Source organism: Myotis daubentonii, chromosome 15, assembly GCF_963259705.1.
Source record: "Myotis daubentonii chromosome 15, mMyoDau2.1, whole genome shotgun sequence".
NCBI classification, from domain to species: Eukaryota; Metazoa; Chordata; class Mammalia; order Chiroptera; family Vespertilionidae; genus Myotis; species Myotis daubentonii.
In genome coordinates, this window is record NC_081854.1 from 18913240 (window position 1) to 18930010 (window position 16771).

Genomic DNA, 16771 nt, shown 5'->3' on the forward strand with positions numbered 1-16771 from the left:
AGAAAAGCGGCGGCCGTGGCTGGAGCGGCATTAGCAGCGGCACCGGCTCAGCGTGCGGACGTGCCTGCAGCCTTGTTACTTCTCCAGCGGCGGCAGTTCTCACTACAGCGCCAGGACGAGTCCGGTTCGCGTGCGACCGCGGAGATCTCTCTCATCTCGCTCGGCTGCGGGAAATCGGGCTGAAACGACTGAGTCCGCGATGGGGAGAGAAAAGGAACAGTTCCGTAAACTCTTTATTGGTGGCTTGAGCTTTGAAACCACAGAAGAAAGTTTGAGGAACTACTATGAGAAATGGGGGAAACTTACAGACTGTGTGGTAATGAGAGATCCTGCAAGCAAACGATCAAGAGGATTTGGTTTTGTAACTTTTTCATCCATGGCTGAGGTTGATGCCGCCATGGCTGCAAGACCTCATTCAATTGATGGAAGAGTGGTTGAGCCAAAACGTGCTGTTGCAAGAGAGGAATCGGGAAAGCCAGGGGCTCATGTAACCGTGAAGAAGCTGTTTGTTGGTGGGATTAAAGAAGATACTGAGGAACATCATCTTAGAGATTACTTTGAAGAATATGGAAAAATTGATGCCATTGAGATCATTACTGATAGGCAGTCTGGAAAGAAGAGAGGCTTTGGATTTGTTACTTTTGATGACCATGATCCCGTGGATAAGATTGTGTTGCAGAAATACCATACCATCAATGGTCATAAAGCAGAAGTGAGAAAGGCTTTGTCTAGGCAAGAAATGCAGGAAGTTCAAAGTTCTAGAAGTGGAAGAGGAGGCAACTTTGGTTTTGGAGACTCTCGAGGTGGTGGTGGAAATTTTGGACCAGGACCAGGAAGTAACTTTAGAGGAGGATCTGATGGCTATGGAAGTGGTCGTGGATTTGGGGATGGCTATAATGGGTACGGAGGTGGACCTGGAGGTGGCAATTTTGGAGGTAGCCCTGGTTATGGAGGAGGAAGAGGGGGATATGGTGGTGAAGGACCTGGATATGGCAACCAGGGTGGGGGCTATGGAGGTGGTTATGACAACTATGGAGGAGGAAATTACAGAAGTGGAAATTACAGTGATTTTGGAAATTATAACCAGCAACCATCTAACTATGGTCCAATGAGGAGTGGAAATTTTGGTGGTAGCAGGAACGTGGGAGGACCATATGGTGGAGGAAACTATGGTCCTGGAGGAAGTGGAGGAAGTGGCGGCTATGGAGGGAGAAGCCGATATTGAGCTTCTTCCTATTTGCCAGGGGCTTCACTGTATAAATAGGAGAGGATGAGAGCCCAGAGGTAACAGAACAGCTTCAGGTTATCCAATAACAATGTTAAGGAAACTCTTATCTCAGTCATGCATAAGTATGCAGTGATATGGCAGAAGACATCAGAGCAGATGCAGAGAGCCATTTTGTGAATGGATTGGATTATTTAATAACATTACCTTACTGTGGAGGAAGGATTGTAAAAAAAAAAATGCCTTTGAGACAGTTTCTTAGCTTTCTAATTGTTGTTTATTTCTAGTGGTCTTTGTAAGAGTGAGGAAGCATTCCTTCTTTGATAATGTTAAATTTGTAAGTTTCAGGTGACATGTGAAACCTTTTTAAGATTTTTCTCAAAGTTTTGAAAAGCTATTAGCCAGGATCATGGTGTAATAAGACATAACGTTTTTCCTTTAAAAAAATTTAAGTGCGTGTGTAGAGTTAAGAAGCTGTTGTACATTTATGATTTAATAAAATAATTCTAAAGGAAAAAAATGTTGAATTTCATGCTAAAAAAAGAGCATTGTGGGAACTTTTAATTCATTATTTTGTTTTGAAGAAAAAGTTATCGTATACTTCAGGAAGCTTGTGGTGAACATACTCCATTTCAAGATGCTTGTGAACGCTGTTTTAAATGCTTTAAAAGTGATGATTTCGATGTGAAAGACAAAGAATGTCCAGGTCAACCAAAAAAGTTTGAAGACCAACAATTACAACCATTATTGGATGAAGATGCATGTCAAACTCAAAAACAACTTGCAGAAAGATTAACGTTGCTCAGCAAACAATTTCCGATTGTTTACAAGCAATGGGAAAGATTTTAAAGGAAGGAAAATGGGTGCCACATCAACTGAACAAAAGACAAATGGAAAACCGAAAAGTCATCAGTAAAATGTTGCTTCATCAGCAGGAAAGAAAGTCTTTTTTTTTTTTTTTTTATCTAATTGTGACTGGCGATGAAAAGTGGATTTATTTTGAGAATCCCAAATGTACAAAATCATGGGTTGATCCAGGTCAACCATCAACATCTACTGCAAGGCCAAATCGCTTCGGAAAGAAGACAATGTTCTGCGTTTTGTGGGATCAGGAAGGTGTGGTGTATTATGAACTTCTAAAACCAGGTGAAACCATTAATACTGGTCGCTAGCAACAACAAACAATCAATTTGATCCACGCTTTGATCGTGAAATGACCAAAAGACACAGCAAAGTAATTTAGCTTCATGATAACATACCATCACACACTTCAAAACCAGTTAAAGACACGTTAAAAGATCTTTCCTGGGAAGTATTAACCCACCTGCTGTATTCACCAGACCTTGCTCCTTCAGATTACCACTTGTTCTGATTGATGGCACACGCACTTTCTGAGCAGCACTTCAAAACATACAAATAAGTGGAAAATGGGGTCTCTGAATGGTTTGCCTCAAAAAAGAAAAGTTCTATTGGGACGGTATCCACAAATTACCTGAAAAATGGGGGAAATGCGTAGCTAGCAATGGACATTACTTTGAATAAAGCACTTTTGATGTTTTTCTTGAAATTATCGTGTTTTTGAACAACAACAACAAAAAAATCACAGACATTCCAGAAAACTGGGATCTTAAGCCAGCCAAAAGAATGACATTTCAATTTTTCATTTTTCATTATTATTTTGTTAGCTTTTCTTTTTTTTGCTTTTTGCTTTGTTTTCCCTTTTTATGTTTGGTGCTCTCTTTTTTTGCTTTGTTCTCCTTTTTTTGTTTGTTCCTTTATTTCCTACTACTTTTCACATTATTTTTTCAACCACTGAGCAGCAGACACATGAGCGGCACGCTCTTGTCCAGGGAGCATCAGCCCTGTGAGCAGCCTGCCTCGGGCCTAAGAGCAGCAGCCTCATGTGGCCGCCCTTGTCCAAGGAGCAGCAGCTGTGTGAGAGGCCCACTTCCCTGTCTGAGGAGCAGCAATCACGCGAGCAGTCCGACCTGTCTGAGGAGCAGCAGCCGCATGAGTAGTCTACCTACGTCTGAGGAGCGGAAGCCCACCCCCATCCGAGGAGCAGCAGCTGCACACAGCCTGCCCCCTGCACTAGTCCGAGGAACAGCAGCTGAGCAAGCATCTTGCCCTCATCCAAGCAGCAGTAGCCACACAAGCAGCCTGCCCAATCCAAGACAAATGTGTGAACAGCCCACCCCCATCTGAGGAGCAGCAGTTCTGCGAGCAGCCCGTCCCCATTCAAGGAGCAGCAGCAGACCACCCTGGTCTGAGGAGCAGCAGCCACACGAGCAGACCGCCCACGTCTGAGGAGTGGCAGCCCTGCGCAGCACACACCGGTCCGAGGAGCAGAGCCACAACAGCCTGCACTTGTCCGACGAGCAGCAGCCGGGTGAGTGACACATCCCCGTCCAAGGAGAAGCAGCCACGCATGCAGCTCACTCCCATCCAAAGAGCAGCAGCCTACCCCCGTCCGAGGAGCAGCAGACTTGCAATCAACCTGTCCAAGTCCAAGGAGCAGTAGCCCCACAAGCAGCCCACCACATCAGAGGAACAACATCAGCGTGCAGCCAGCCCCCCATTCAAGGAACAGCAGCCTCCTGATCACCACACCCTCTGTCTGAGGAACAGCAGCTGTGTGTGACGCCTCCCACCACCAGCCAGAGGAGCCACTACAGCTGTGAACAGCACCCAACAGAGGAGCTGCTGCCAACTGAGGAGCAGCTGCTACCACAACCGCCCGAGGAGCAACCACAGCCCGAGGAGCCACTGCCACCCAAGGAGCAGCCCCTAAACGACTCAACATCTAGGTATGTTGGTGAGATCAAACATGGATAGACAAAGAAACCCCCCAAAGGAAAGAAAAGGAGGACTCACCAGAAAAGCAGCTAAGTGAAACGGAGGCATGCAGCATGACAGAAAAAGAATTCAGATTAAGGGTCCTAGAATGCATAAACCGGATGAAGGAAAAAATCAACAACTTATGCAAGAATCAAGAAGAAACGGATGAAAAAAATCAACAACTTATGTAAGAACCAAAAAGAAATGGATGAAAAAATCAATAACTTATGTAAGAACCAAGAAGAAATGAAGAGTGATTTAGCAGCAATAAAAAACACCATTGGCCGAAACTGGTTTGGCTCAGTGGATAGAGCGTCGGCCTGCAGACTGAGGGGTCCCAGGTTCGATTCAGGTCAAGGGCATGTACCTGGGTTGCGGGCACATCCCCAGTGGGAGATGTGCAGGAGGCAGCTGATCGATGTTTCTCTCTCATCGATGTTTCTAACTCTCTATCTCTCTCCCTTCCTCTCTGTGAAAAATCAATAAAATATATTTTTAAAAAAACACCATTGAAAGTTTCAACAGTAGACTAGGAGGAGCAGGGGACTGGATTAGCGAATTAGAAGGCAGGGAAGTAAAACACACCCAAACTGAACTGCAATTGGAGAAAAAAATTAAAAGACAGGAGGAGAGCCTAAGGGAGCTATGGGACAACATGAAACAAAACAACATACGAATAATAGGGGAGCCAGAACAACAGAAAGAGGAACAAAGGTTAGAAAACCTATTTGAAGAAATGATATCAGAAAACTTCCCTGAGGTGGGGAAGAAAAAAGTCACACAAGCACAGAAAGTCCCAAACAAGGTGAACCCAAAAAGACCCACACCAAGACACATCATAATTACCATGGCAAATGTTCAGGACAAAAAGAGAATCTTACAGGCTGCAAGAGAGAGACGGAAAGTTACATACAAGGGATCGCCCATTAGGTTATCAAATGATTTCTCAACAGAAACACATCAGCCCAGAAAAGAATGGACAGAAATTTACAAAGTGATGCAAAGCAAAGGACTGAATCCAAGAATACTCTATCCAGCAAGGCTAGCATTCAAAATTGAAGGGGAAATAAGAAGCTTCACAGACAAAAAAAAAAGGCTAAGGGAGTTTATCACCACCAAGCCAGCAATGCAAGAAATGCTAAAGGGACTGGTGTAAAAAGAAGAAATAAAAAGCTAAGAAAGAAAATAGCCACACAAAAAAAGAAATGGCTACAAACAAGTACCTTTCAATAATAACTCTAAATGTAAATGGACTAAATGCTCCAATCAAAAGACATCAAGTGGCTGAATGGATAAAAAAACATGACCCATATATATGCTGTCTACAAGAGACCCATCTCATTAGAAGGGACTCACACAGACTGAAAGTGATGCAAGGATGGTACAATATCTGCAAATCAATAAACGTGATACATCACATAAACAAATTGAAAGAAAAAAACACACATACTCATATCAATTGATGCAGAAAAAGTGTTTGACAAAATCCAACACCCATTTTTGTTAAAAACTCTCAGCAAGGTGAGAATAGAAGGATCATACCTCAACATAATAAAAGCCATATATGACAAACCAACAGCCAACATCATACTCAATGGGCAAAAACTAACACCATTTCCCCTAAGAACAGGAACAAGACAGGGATGCCCACTCTCACCACTCCTGTTCGACATAGTACTGGAAGTATTAGCCATTGCAATTAGACAAGAAAAAGAAATAAAAGGCATCCAAATTGGAAAAGAAGAAGTAAAACTGTCCTTATTTGCAGATGACATGATATTATACATAAAAAACCTTAAAGACTCCATCAAAAAACTATTAGACTTAATAAATGAATTTGGCAATGTAGCAGGATACAAAATTAACGCCAAAAAAATCTATGACATTTCTATACACCAATAGTGAACTTACAGAAAGAGAGACTAAAAAATCAATCTCATTTGCCTTCGCACCAAAAAAATTAAGCTACCTAGGAATAAACTTAACTAAAGAGGTAAAAGACCTCTACTCAGAAAACTACAGGATGTTGAAAAAAGAGATAGAGGAAGACATAAACAGATGTGCTGGGGTCCAACCCCAGCAGGTCCAGGGGTCTCCAAAGGTGTGGACGGAGTCAGCGAAGAAGGAATGACACAGAGACAGCGTTCAGTTGATCAGCAGCCTAGCCAGGATCTCTAGCCAAATTCTGGTCAGGATCTCGAGCCAGGTTCAGTCACCAGGTTCTAGTCAGGTTCTCTTGCCATGTTCTATCCAGGTTCTGTAGCCAGGTTCTGTCTCTAGGTTCTTCAGCCAGGTTCTCTCGTTAGGTTCTGTGTCTAGGTTCCGTGTCCTGTTGTCTTGTTACATCTGTATTTATACCAGTTGATTCCAATCCTATCAATCTCTATTCCAAAGGTTAGGGTGTTTCATTCCAGGGAGTAAAGATTATGTAGCTTAAGCCTGATTGTTCGTAGCTAAAGTGATTAACTACCCGCCTGGCACTTAGTTAAGGGGTTTTATTCCCTCCCTAACTTCAGGGGAAAATCCGTACCTGGGGAAACAACCTTTCTTGGAGAGGTGACCTTGGTTAAAACACATAGAAACAAGAAGGTGAGCAAACATATTAAGAACAGTATGCCATATACGCCAGGTCCCTTGAAACATATGCTGTGCAGATTTTTCTTCCCTGCAGCAACTGTGTCAAGCAGCAAGGATGGACTGGCTCCCAGCACAGATGGAAGAATATACCATGTTCTTGGATTGGTAGAATCAACATCATTAAAATGTCCATACTACCCAAAGCAATCTATAAATTCAACGCACTTCCCATTAAAATACCAATGGCATATTTCACAGACCTAGAACAAACTCTCCAGAAATTCATTTGGAATAAAAAAAGACCCCGAATAGCTGCAGCGATCCTGAGAAAGAACAAAGTAGGTGGGATCTCAATACCAGATATCAAGCTGTATTACAAAGCCACTGTTCTAAAAACTGCCTGGTACTGGCACAAGAACAGACATATAGGTCAATGGAATAGAATAGAGAGCCCAGAAATTGGCCCGAACCAATATGCTCAATTAATATTTGACAAAGGAGGCAAGAACATACAATGGAGTCAAGATAGTCTCTTCAATAAATGGTGTTGGGGAGAACCAAGATGGCGGCATAGGTTAACGCTGGAGTTTGCTGCTTTGAACAACTACTTCAAAAGTGAAACTAAAAGACGGAACGGACATCACCAAGAACCACAGGAACGCTGGCTGAGTGGAAGTCCTACAACTAGGAGGAAAGAGAAACGCATATGGACACTCAGAGGAGGCGCAGTGCTGAAGTCAAATTCTGAGGTGCAGAGTGCGCCGAGCGGGCTGGCGGCGGAGGGCGCGGTTGGCGTTTTCAATCGGGAGGGAGTCGCAGACTCTGAGCTCCAGATACAGGCGAGTCTTTAGGGACCCAGACTCAAACGGGAGAAGCGGGACTGTCTGGCTTCGGTCAGAGCGAGTGCAGCTTTCTCTCCGAGCTTTGCAGTGGGTGCTGGGACTCAGAGAGGCAGAGCCCCTGGGGACAGGACTGAGAGCCGCCATAACTGCTCTCTCCGGCCCACCCTGTTGATCCTGTGCGACCCGCCCTGCCCAAGCCCTGCACAGAGGCATTTGCCGGATAGCCTCAGGCAAAGGCTAGATTAGCACCTCCCTAGAGGACAGAAGTTCTCTCACTGCTGACACAGCTGATTCTCATAGCCACTTGGCCTGGAGGTCAAACCCTCCCTGGTATTAGCTACAACAATCAAGGGTTAACTATAAGACTGCGAACAAAGACCACTAGGGGGTGCACCAAGGAAGCATAACAAAATGCGGAGACAAAGAAACAGGACAAAATTGTCAATGGAAGATATAGAGTTCAGAACCACACTTTTAAGGTCTCTCAAGAACTGTTTAGAAGCCGCCGATAAACTTAATGAGATCTACAAGAAAACTAATGAGACCCTCGATGTTATGTTGGGGAACCAACTAGAAATTAAACATACACGGACTGAAATAAAGAATATTATACAGACTCCCGACAGCAGACCAGAGGAGCGCAAGAATCAAGTCAATGATTTGAAATGCGAGGAAGCAGAAACCACCCAAACGGAAAAGCAAAATGAAAAAAGAATCCAAAAATGCGAGGATAGTGTAAGGAGCCTCTGGGACAGCTTCAAGCGTACCAACATCAGAATTATAGGGGTGCCAGAAGATGAGAGAGAGCAAGATATTGAAAACCTATTTGAAGAAATAATGACAGAAAACTTCCCCCACCTGGTGAAAGAAATGGACTTACAGGTCCAAGAAGCGCGGAGAACCCCAAACAAAAGGAATCCAAAGAGGACCACACCAAGACACATCATAATTAAAATGCCAAGAGCAAAAGATAAAGAGAGAATCTTAAAAACAGCAAGAGAAAGAAACTCAGTTACCTACAAGGGAATACCCATACGACTGTCAGCTGATTTCTCAACAGAAACTTTGCAGGCCAGAAGGGAGTGGCAAGAAATATTCAAAGTGATGAATACCAAGAACCTACAACCAAGATTACTTTATCCAGCAAAGCTATCATTCAGAGTTGAAGGTCAGATAAAGAGCTTCACAGATAAGGAAAAGCTTAAGGAGTTCATCACCACCAAACCAGTATTATATGAAATGCTGAAAGGTATCCTTTAAGAAGAGGAAGAAGAAGAAAAAAGTAAAGATAAAAATTATGAACAACAAATATGCATCTATCAACAAGTGAATCTAAGAATCAAGTGAATAAATAATCTGATGAACAGAATGAACTGGTGATTATAATAGAATCAGGGACATAGAAAGGGAATGGACTGACTATTCTTGGGGGGGAAAGGGGTGTGGGAGATGCGGGAAGAGACTGGACAAAAATCGTGCACCTATGGATGAGGACAGTGGGTGGGGAGTGAGGGCGGAGGGTGGGGCGGGAACTGGGAGGAGGGGAGATATTGGGGAGGGGAAGAGGAACAAATGTAATAATCTGAACAATAAAGATTTAATTAAAATAAATAAATAAAATAAATAAATAAATAAATAAATGGTGTTGGGAAAATTGGACAGATACATGCAAAAAACTGAAACTAGATCACCAACTTACACCATACACAAAAATAAATTCAAAATGGATAAAGGACTTAAATGTAAGTTGGGAAACCATAAAAATACTAGAGGAATCCAAAGGCAACAAAATCTCAAAGAGACATATGCCGAAGCAATTTCTTCACCAATACAGCTCCTAGGGCATTAGAAACTAAAGAGAAAATAAACAAATGGGACTACATCAAAATAAAAAGCTTCTGCACATCAAAAGAAACCATCAACAAAACAACAAGAAAGCCTACTGCATGGGGAAACATATTTGCCAATGTTATCATCAATAAAAGTTTAATCTCCAACATTTATAGGGAACTCATACAACTTAACAAAAGGAAGATAAACAATCCAATCAAAAAATGGGCAAAGGACCTAAATAGACACTTTTCAAAAGAGGACATTCAGAAAGCCAAGAGACATGAAAACATGCTCAAAGTCACTAATCATCCGAGAAATGCAAATCAAAGCAACAATGAGGTACCATCTCACACCTGTCAGAATGGCTATCATCAACAAATAAACAAACGACAAGTGCTGGAGAGGATGCAGAGAAAAAGGAACACTTGTACACTGCTGGTGGGAATGCAGACTGGTGCAGCCACTATGGTAGACAGTATGGAGTTTCCTCAAAAAACTAAAAATGGAACTCCCATTTGACCCCATGACCCCACTTCTAGGAATATATCCCAAGAAAACAGAAACACCAATCAGAAAGGATATATGCATCCCTATGTTCATAGCAGCACAATTCACCATAGCGAAGATCTGGAAACAGCCTAAGTGCCCATCAGTAGATGAATGGATTAGAAAACTGTGGTACATCTACATGATGGAATACTATGCTGCTGTAAAAAAGAAGGAATTCTTACCATTTGCAACAGCATGGATGGAACTGGAAAGCATTATGCTAAGTGAAATAAGCCAGTCAATGAAAGAAAAATACCACATGATCTCACTCATTTACGGATAATAAAGACCATTATAAACTTATGAACAAAAATAGATACAGAGGCAGAGCAGCCTCGAACAGACTGTCAAACTACAGTGGGAAGGCCAGGGAGGGTTGGGGGGCAGAAGGGGAAGTAAGAGATCAATCGAAGGACTTGTATGCATGCATATAAGCATAACCAATGGACATAAGACACTGGGGGGTAGGGGAGGCTAGGGGATTGTCAAGGGCAGGAAAAAAAGGAGACATATGTAATACTCTTTGTAATACTTTAAGCAATAAAACAATTTTAAAAAAAGAAATTATCGTGTTTTCTTTGATTACAAAATCCGCCATTATTAACCGGTACACCTAGTATATCCAGTGGGAGTGACACCAACACACAGGAAACAAATAAGTGATTTCAAGACCAGTGCAGGGAGGGGTGGATCAGCCACCTGAGGGGAGGGCGGGGTGTTCCCAACACTGACTCCGATTGTTACTGCAGGTAATTTCATTTTAGCATAAAAACAGATTATTCTCCATTTCCTTTTCTTCCCCAGACCAGAATCTTTCCCTCTGAGCTGAAGATGCCTAAGAAAGAAGGATCTGAACAAATAGTTGGTCTAGGGCCGTGGTCGGCAAACTGCGGCTCCCGAGCCACATGCGGCTCTTTGGCCCCTTGAGTGTGGCTCTTCCTAAGCCTTAGGAGTACCCTAAATTAAGTTAATAACAATGTACCTACCTATATAGTTTAAGTTTAAAAAATTTGGCTCTCAAAAGAAATTTCAATCGTCGTACTGTTGCTATTTGGCTCTGTTGACTGATGAGTTTGCGGACCACTGGTCTAGGGAACCACAGACACCTAAAAGGGCCCTGGGGTGGAGGAGAGGATGGGGCTCTGGCTGCAGACAGACCTCAGATGACTCTGATCAGCTGCTCATGGTCTGTGGAACTCTGCTTTAGTGACTGTATTTCCCTGTGCCACGGTTTCCTTTCAATGAAGGAGGATGAATATTTGGCTGCCAGGTTGTCAGTGAATTAACCCTAAAATATTCACAGCACCTGACCTAAATCCTGGGCTGATTCCTGGTGAACAAGGAGCCCCCGGAGCATCTTCTCTCCAATGTTCCTCCCTGGGGATGCTGGCCTTTCCCTGGACTCTTCTAAGTTCCCCAGGGCAGTTAGCCAAATACCTGGCCACCTTGTCCATCTGTGCTCTCCACACACAGTCTCAGGTGAAGGGCCAGGCTCCGTCCTTGCCCAGATGTGGCTCTTGGGGATGAGCTCTGGCTGGTGACCAGCTCAGGAGCCTTGTAACTTGGGCACCTGGGAAGTAATTGCTCCCAGTCAGCCCTGCCCACAGACCAAACCCAACATGACACAGGCTCCCCAAGGTCCCTGGAGTCAGAAGCCTGGGATCAAAGGTCTGGGGAGGGGCTGACTGGGCTGAACTTCTGTGTGAGGATCCTCGAGGCCCCTCAGTCCATGCCCTGACTGATCCCTGTAGAGCAGTGGTTCTCAACCTGGGAGTCGAACGACCCTTTCACAGGGGTCGCCTAAGACCATCGGAAAACACACATAATTACATATTGCTTTTGTAATTAATCACTATGCTTTAATTATGTTCAATTAGTAACAATGAAATTGGGGTTCACCACAACATGAGGAACTGTATATTAAAGGGTCACAGCATTAGGAAGGTTGAGAACCACTGCTGTAGAGCCTGTCTCAGGGTCATGGTCATGGGGAGGGGCCCAGGGGCTGGATGAGACTGGCCTCCCTCTGCTGAGTCTCTCCCATCAGATTGGCCCTTCTCTCTGTGGAGAATGTCTGCAGGGCTGGAATCCAGGAAGGGAACTCTGATCTTAGGAAGTTTGTCTCCACTGTGTGTCCTGCACTAAATGCCCAAACCCAACCTGGGACATGATGCAGAGGGGGATGGAGGCAGAGTCCAGGGATGTCAGTCCTGTGTGTGAAGTAGAGTTCACCCCACCCAACACCCAGAGGTCAGAGAGCAATCACTCACGGTATACACGGAGCTGTCCGGTTACTATTGCACCTTGAAAAATTTTCTTTATGGCTAGTAGAGTGTAGTACCCTGTATCCTGCAGGGTGACGTTCTGGAACAGCAGGGACCCGTTGGGGTATATTGTCTCTCGACTGCTGTATGCAGGTCCTGGGTGTATTTCTTGGGTGTCTATTATATATGATGCAATTTGATGGTTGCTGTCCACACTTTCCCCTTTGAACCAGACATAGCCTCCAAGAAGCCCTGGCAGGTTGTGGACATGGAGAAGCACATCCTTCCCTTCGGCAGCACTGGGCGGCACTGATTCAATAGTGAGCTGGGCAGTGGTGGGCAGGCTCCAGAGGGTTAAGAGTGAGGCTAGGAGGGAAGAGGGAAATTGATCAAGATTTGGAGCTATGTTTTGGGAAGGAGAGATGAGGTTTTGGGTCCTGAGCAGGTCTCTTCATCTCTCAGCCTTGGTCTGAGTATGTGTGTGTGTCTCCTGTAGTCAAGTTCAGCAGCATGGCCACCAATACTTCAGCACCTCTGCTCTTATTTCCTCTGTTTTGAATACTGTTACCCAGGTGTCTGCCTTCAGATCACTGCTGACACTCAGAAGTGTCTTTGGGAGACCTCTTCCCTGATCACCTTCTCTAAAGACCTCTGTCTTCACTTTCTGACCTGTCCCTGGGTTGTTCCCGGCATGGCACTTGCGGGGACCTGACATGACATCTAGATCTTTCCTTGTCTGTCTCCTCCTCATAAAACATGAGCTTCATGGGGGCAGGGACTTGTCTGATCTTGTTGCACCCCAGTGCCTGCAACAGGCTGTAAGTACCTGTGGGTGAATGAGTGAGTGCTGCAGGGTCCTGCACCTCCGGGGATGTATCAGCCCATTTCTGAGCTTGGTGGTGAGGACACTATTTAGCACCCCTGGTTAAGTTTTTTGCCCCCTGACATAAATTGTGATTATTGTCATCAGTTTCTAAAACTTATTGTTCAGAAATTATTAACTTTAAAACACACAGCAGTCAAAGTGTTTCTGCCCCTCACCACCTCCAGATCATGGGCTTGTCCTGCTGCTGAGCCCCCTCCCCCAACCTACTCTGCACCCCTGTCCTCTCTCCTCAGGTCCAAACAGAAGCCCTCTGTCCCCTCTCAGAGCGCTGTGCTCCCCAGGAGACCCCAGCCAGTCTCTGTCCCCCCTCCTCCTGTCCACCCCCAGGGATTGTCCCCTCCTTACCAGCCAGCAGGAGCCCCTGCCAGGCGACGCACCCTCTGTGCGCAGGGGCTGAGCGGGACTCCATGGTGTCTGCTGTCTGTTCCGTCCCTCCCTCTGTGAGAAGAGCTTGGGCCCAGGAACACTCCCAGGCACCTTTGTTCTGGTTGCGTGGGATCTGCTGTCCTTTCTTCCAGTGCATTGAACCTCCTCCCAGGGCAGGAATGCTTCCCGGTCACGTGGGAGGGGGCGGCGTCTATCCCTAGGACTCTCCTTCTCCCTTCCCTCTCATTCTTGAGTCTCCTGTCCCCTCCTCCCCTTTTCCCTCCCTCTACATTTCTGTTTCCTGGGAAAGCTTCAGTTTTCAGTTGCTGAAGCTTCAGTTTCTTTAGCTGTGATTATCCACCACGCATGTACACACACACACACACACACACACACACACACACACACGTCCTGTTAGGACAAACACAAGCCTGGGGTGTTGGGTGTCGGGGTCTCAGGCATCCCCCAGGGCCCCTTTCATCACTTGGAACTTTTCCTTTAAGAATAGGAGCCTGGGGCCGCATCAGGAACTCTTGCCACAGGAATGCCATCTCCCGTCATGCGTGAGAATCACCTGTGGAACTTGGTAACGATTGCAATGCCCAGGTGGCACCATGGAAACGCTGCTTCAGCAGCTGCCCAGCTAAGGTGGATGCCCGCCAGGCTGAGACCCATGCTGTGTGGGTGGGGCAGCCGCTCCCCCCTCTCCTGTGCACAGAGAGGGTCTCCAGATCCTGTTCAAATGCAGATTCCGACTGGGCAGGTGTGTGGTGGACCTGAGACTCTGCACACAGCCTTGGCCTCTGCTGTGGAGAGGCCTTGGGTCTGTCACCAACACAGACAGCTCCAGGCGTCCCCAAACCTGGGGATTACTCCATTTTCGACACAGGAACCCATCTGGGTCTTCCCTGTGTTCTCAAATGCACTGGGAAGGTTGGATTTCCTCCCACCTGGAAGGCCACAGAGGCGACTCTGGGGTAAGAAAGGGGTCAGCTGAATGATGACAGGGAGGGGAGCCCCTCTCTATCTCCAGCTGTCACCCACCTGGCCCTTGCTTCCCACACAGAGACCAGGACCAGGTGTCTCAGAAGGACCTGAAGTTCCTGGGGTGAAGGTATAGGTGTCCTGTGTGTCCTCTCAAGTGCTTGGTGGTCAGATGGCGTGGGCTCCCTGGTCCTCAGATTCTAGGGTTCAAGGAGATCCTCCCTCTCTGTGCCTGTTGTCTGAGCTGTGGCTCAGGGCCTATCCACGTGCTCCCTGATGGTCAGAGCAGCCTCTGTCCCTCCTCTGCCTGGGGGACTTTCCTGTGATCACCCTGCCTTCCCCATGGGTGGTGCCAGGCATGGGGTGGGGGAGCAGCACTGAGACCCCTGAGAGAGCAGGTGCGCCAAGGCCCCTAGAAGGAGCCGGGTACTAGGGAGGAGCCCAGAAGGGCCTTATGGAGCAGGGGATGGAAATCAGCTTCTTCTGCACCTCCTTAGCCAAAGCCAGGTTCATGTGTGCATTTCCAGTGTGCTGTCTGCGTGTCTCCATGTTGCCACCTGGAGGTCATGAAGGAGACCTGCAGCCAATGTCAAGGACAGCGCCAGGGATGCTGACCAGGCTCCAGATGCTGTGAGCTGACCCTGAGGCCTGGGAGAGATGGGCTCTGACCTCCAGGCTGAGTGGCCAGTCACGGTGGGTCTCAGGCTGCCTGACTTCACCCCAGGGCAGGGTGAGTGCAGGGAGAGGACAGGCGTTGTCCAGAGGAGTCCGGATCCAGTGTCATGAGAACTGTCCCCCAGGGGAATATGCTGTTTTAGGAGGAGCTCCTTGTCCCCGAGATTTCCAAGGAAAGGCCTGGTGAGGGGTCTCTTGAGGCTTACAGGAGAGTGTGCCAGCCTGAAGGACTGATCCCGAGAATGCCCTGTGTGTCCCCATCACAGCACTGGGGCACTGCATCCAAGTCATCTGTGTCCCTGTCTGTCATCTGCTCTAGGCCTCCCCACAGGGCCCAGGACCTGGGGCAGCTCCATGTGAAGTGTCAACCAGGGATCCTGTGGGTCCCTCTGTTAGGGGAGAAGAGGCCCCCATGGAACCCTCAGCCCCTCTGAGATGGAAGAACCCCCAGGTCCTGGGTTCTCCTATCCCATCCTGCATGGGAACTCCCCCTTGTTCCCCAGGACACCGTGGGCTGGTGAGATGTCTTCAGGGACCACAGGAAAGTGTCACATAGACCAGGGACTTTGGGGATGGGAGTCATCCCCTGATTCCTTTGAGGTCAGGGTGGGCTCCCTTTTCCCATGGTAGTAACTCCACCTGGGATTTCTGCCAGGTCAGGGCTCTGTGAGAAGAGGAAGGATACAGGCTGCTGCCCGTGTCCTGGGGAGACAAGACATCACTCACAGGATGGGATGGGGAGGGCTGTGATAGTTTGGAAATGAATGGGGGTCAGGATGTTACAGGACCTTGAATGACTGGTCTTTGAGTCTCAGTTTCGTAGAAATGAACACTGAACCCAGTACAATCTCAAGCAGATAGAGTTTATTGGGGGGAAAAAGCTTGTGCACAAGGGAATCAGCCAGAAAAGAGAAGTGGAGCTCCCCAAGGGGTTCCTGTGGGTGGCTTATATGGGGGCCTCGGGGTGGGCGCAGGGCTTGGGCATGAGGATGAGGTCAGCTGTCCCATGAGCTTCATCTGGTGGCGGCTGGTCCCGGGGTAGTCCAGGGTTTTCCCATGGTCCAGTGGACCACCCAAAGGGCCTGTAGAATAATGCTTGTGCAAACATTCTAGCTACCATTTAATTGACAAAAAAAACTATTTTGCAGAACAGGATGTCAAGAAAGGGTGTTATCATCCTACATTCTTTCCTTTAAGGATGCGGTTCGGTTAACTTCAACTCCGGAATTTTACTGAAAGCAAGGAGTCACATCAGGCCTCGGAGATGGACTTATTTTAGTCAAGATGGAACCCAGATGTTACCTCCATGCTGTCCCAAGACCCCAGGGCCCATCATTGGGGAGAGGGGTGGACCGTGTAAGCTGGAATCTCAGGGCCCCTGCCCCGGGTGTAGCCCTAAGAAAAATGGTCATGAGCCCATAACCCTAAAGGTCCTGTCACAGGATCTGTTCAGGTGGAACGGCCTAAGTTGCTGTGGAACTTTCCAGACTGGGCCTTCCACAGTGGGAGATGGGTCCCCTGGGATATTTCAAGAAGTGTCCTACTTGGAAGAATTAGGATAGATGTGTTATTTCCATGACACAGGTTCTCTTAGGACCTGAAGGAACAGGCAGTGTCCTGGCCATCAACTCCAGATCAGGACCCAGGAGGTGGGAGTATGAGGTCCTCCCTGACCCCCACCCCTCAGAACACCACTGCTAGGCTGTCTGTGGGGAACTCATCCTCCCCTTCC

At 46.8% G+C, this 16771-nt stretch overlaps 2 protein-coding genes across 4 annotated transcripts in view; one reads left to right on the forward strand and one right to left on the reverse strand.

Moving 5' to 3' along the window:
* The window catches only part of LOC132216848 (carcinoembryonic antigen-related cell adhesion molecule 21-like), a 169395-nt gene extending 155761 nt beyond the window's left edge, over positions 1–13634 (reverse strand). The window contains exon 1 of one of the 2 annotated variants that reach the window (XM_059666466.1): positions 13360–13633. In XM_059666466.1, coding sequence (XP_059522449.1) covers positions 13360–13537 — 178 coding nt within the window. In that variant the 5' untranslated portion in view covers positions 13538–13633. Of the gene's footprint in view, positions 1–13359 lie in introns of both variants that reach the window. The other variant, XM_059666465.1, reaches the window with a different exon arrangement.
* Positions 43–1745, forward strand: LOC132216849 (heterogeneous nuclear ribonucleoproteins A2/B1-like). 2 transcript variants are annotated; one of them, XM_059666468.1, is made up of 2 exons: positions 44–920; positions 1041–1745. In XM_059666468.1, the coding sequence occupies exons 1-2, from the start codon at positions 200–202 to the stop codon at positions 1223–1225; spliced, it is 906 nt and encodes a 301-aa protein (XP_059522451.1). In that variant the 5' UTR covers positions 44–199; the 3' UTR covers positions 1226–1745. The 2 variants fall into 2 exon arrangements, with proteins under 2 accessions (XP_059522450.1, XP_059522451.1); XM_059666467.1 differs by having other exon boundaries at positions 43–1745.
* Positions 13635–16771: the final 3137 nt, after the last annotated feature.

Bases quoted from the DNA above. Each gene is read 5' to 3' on its own strand.
- LOC132216849 (XM_059666467.1), top strand. From the start codon at position 200: ATGGGGAGAGAAAAGGAACAGTTCCGTAAACTCTTTATTGGTGGCTTG.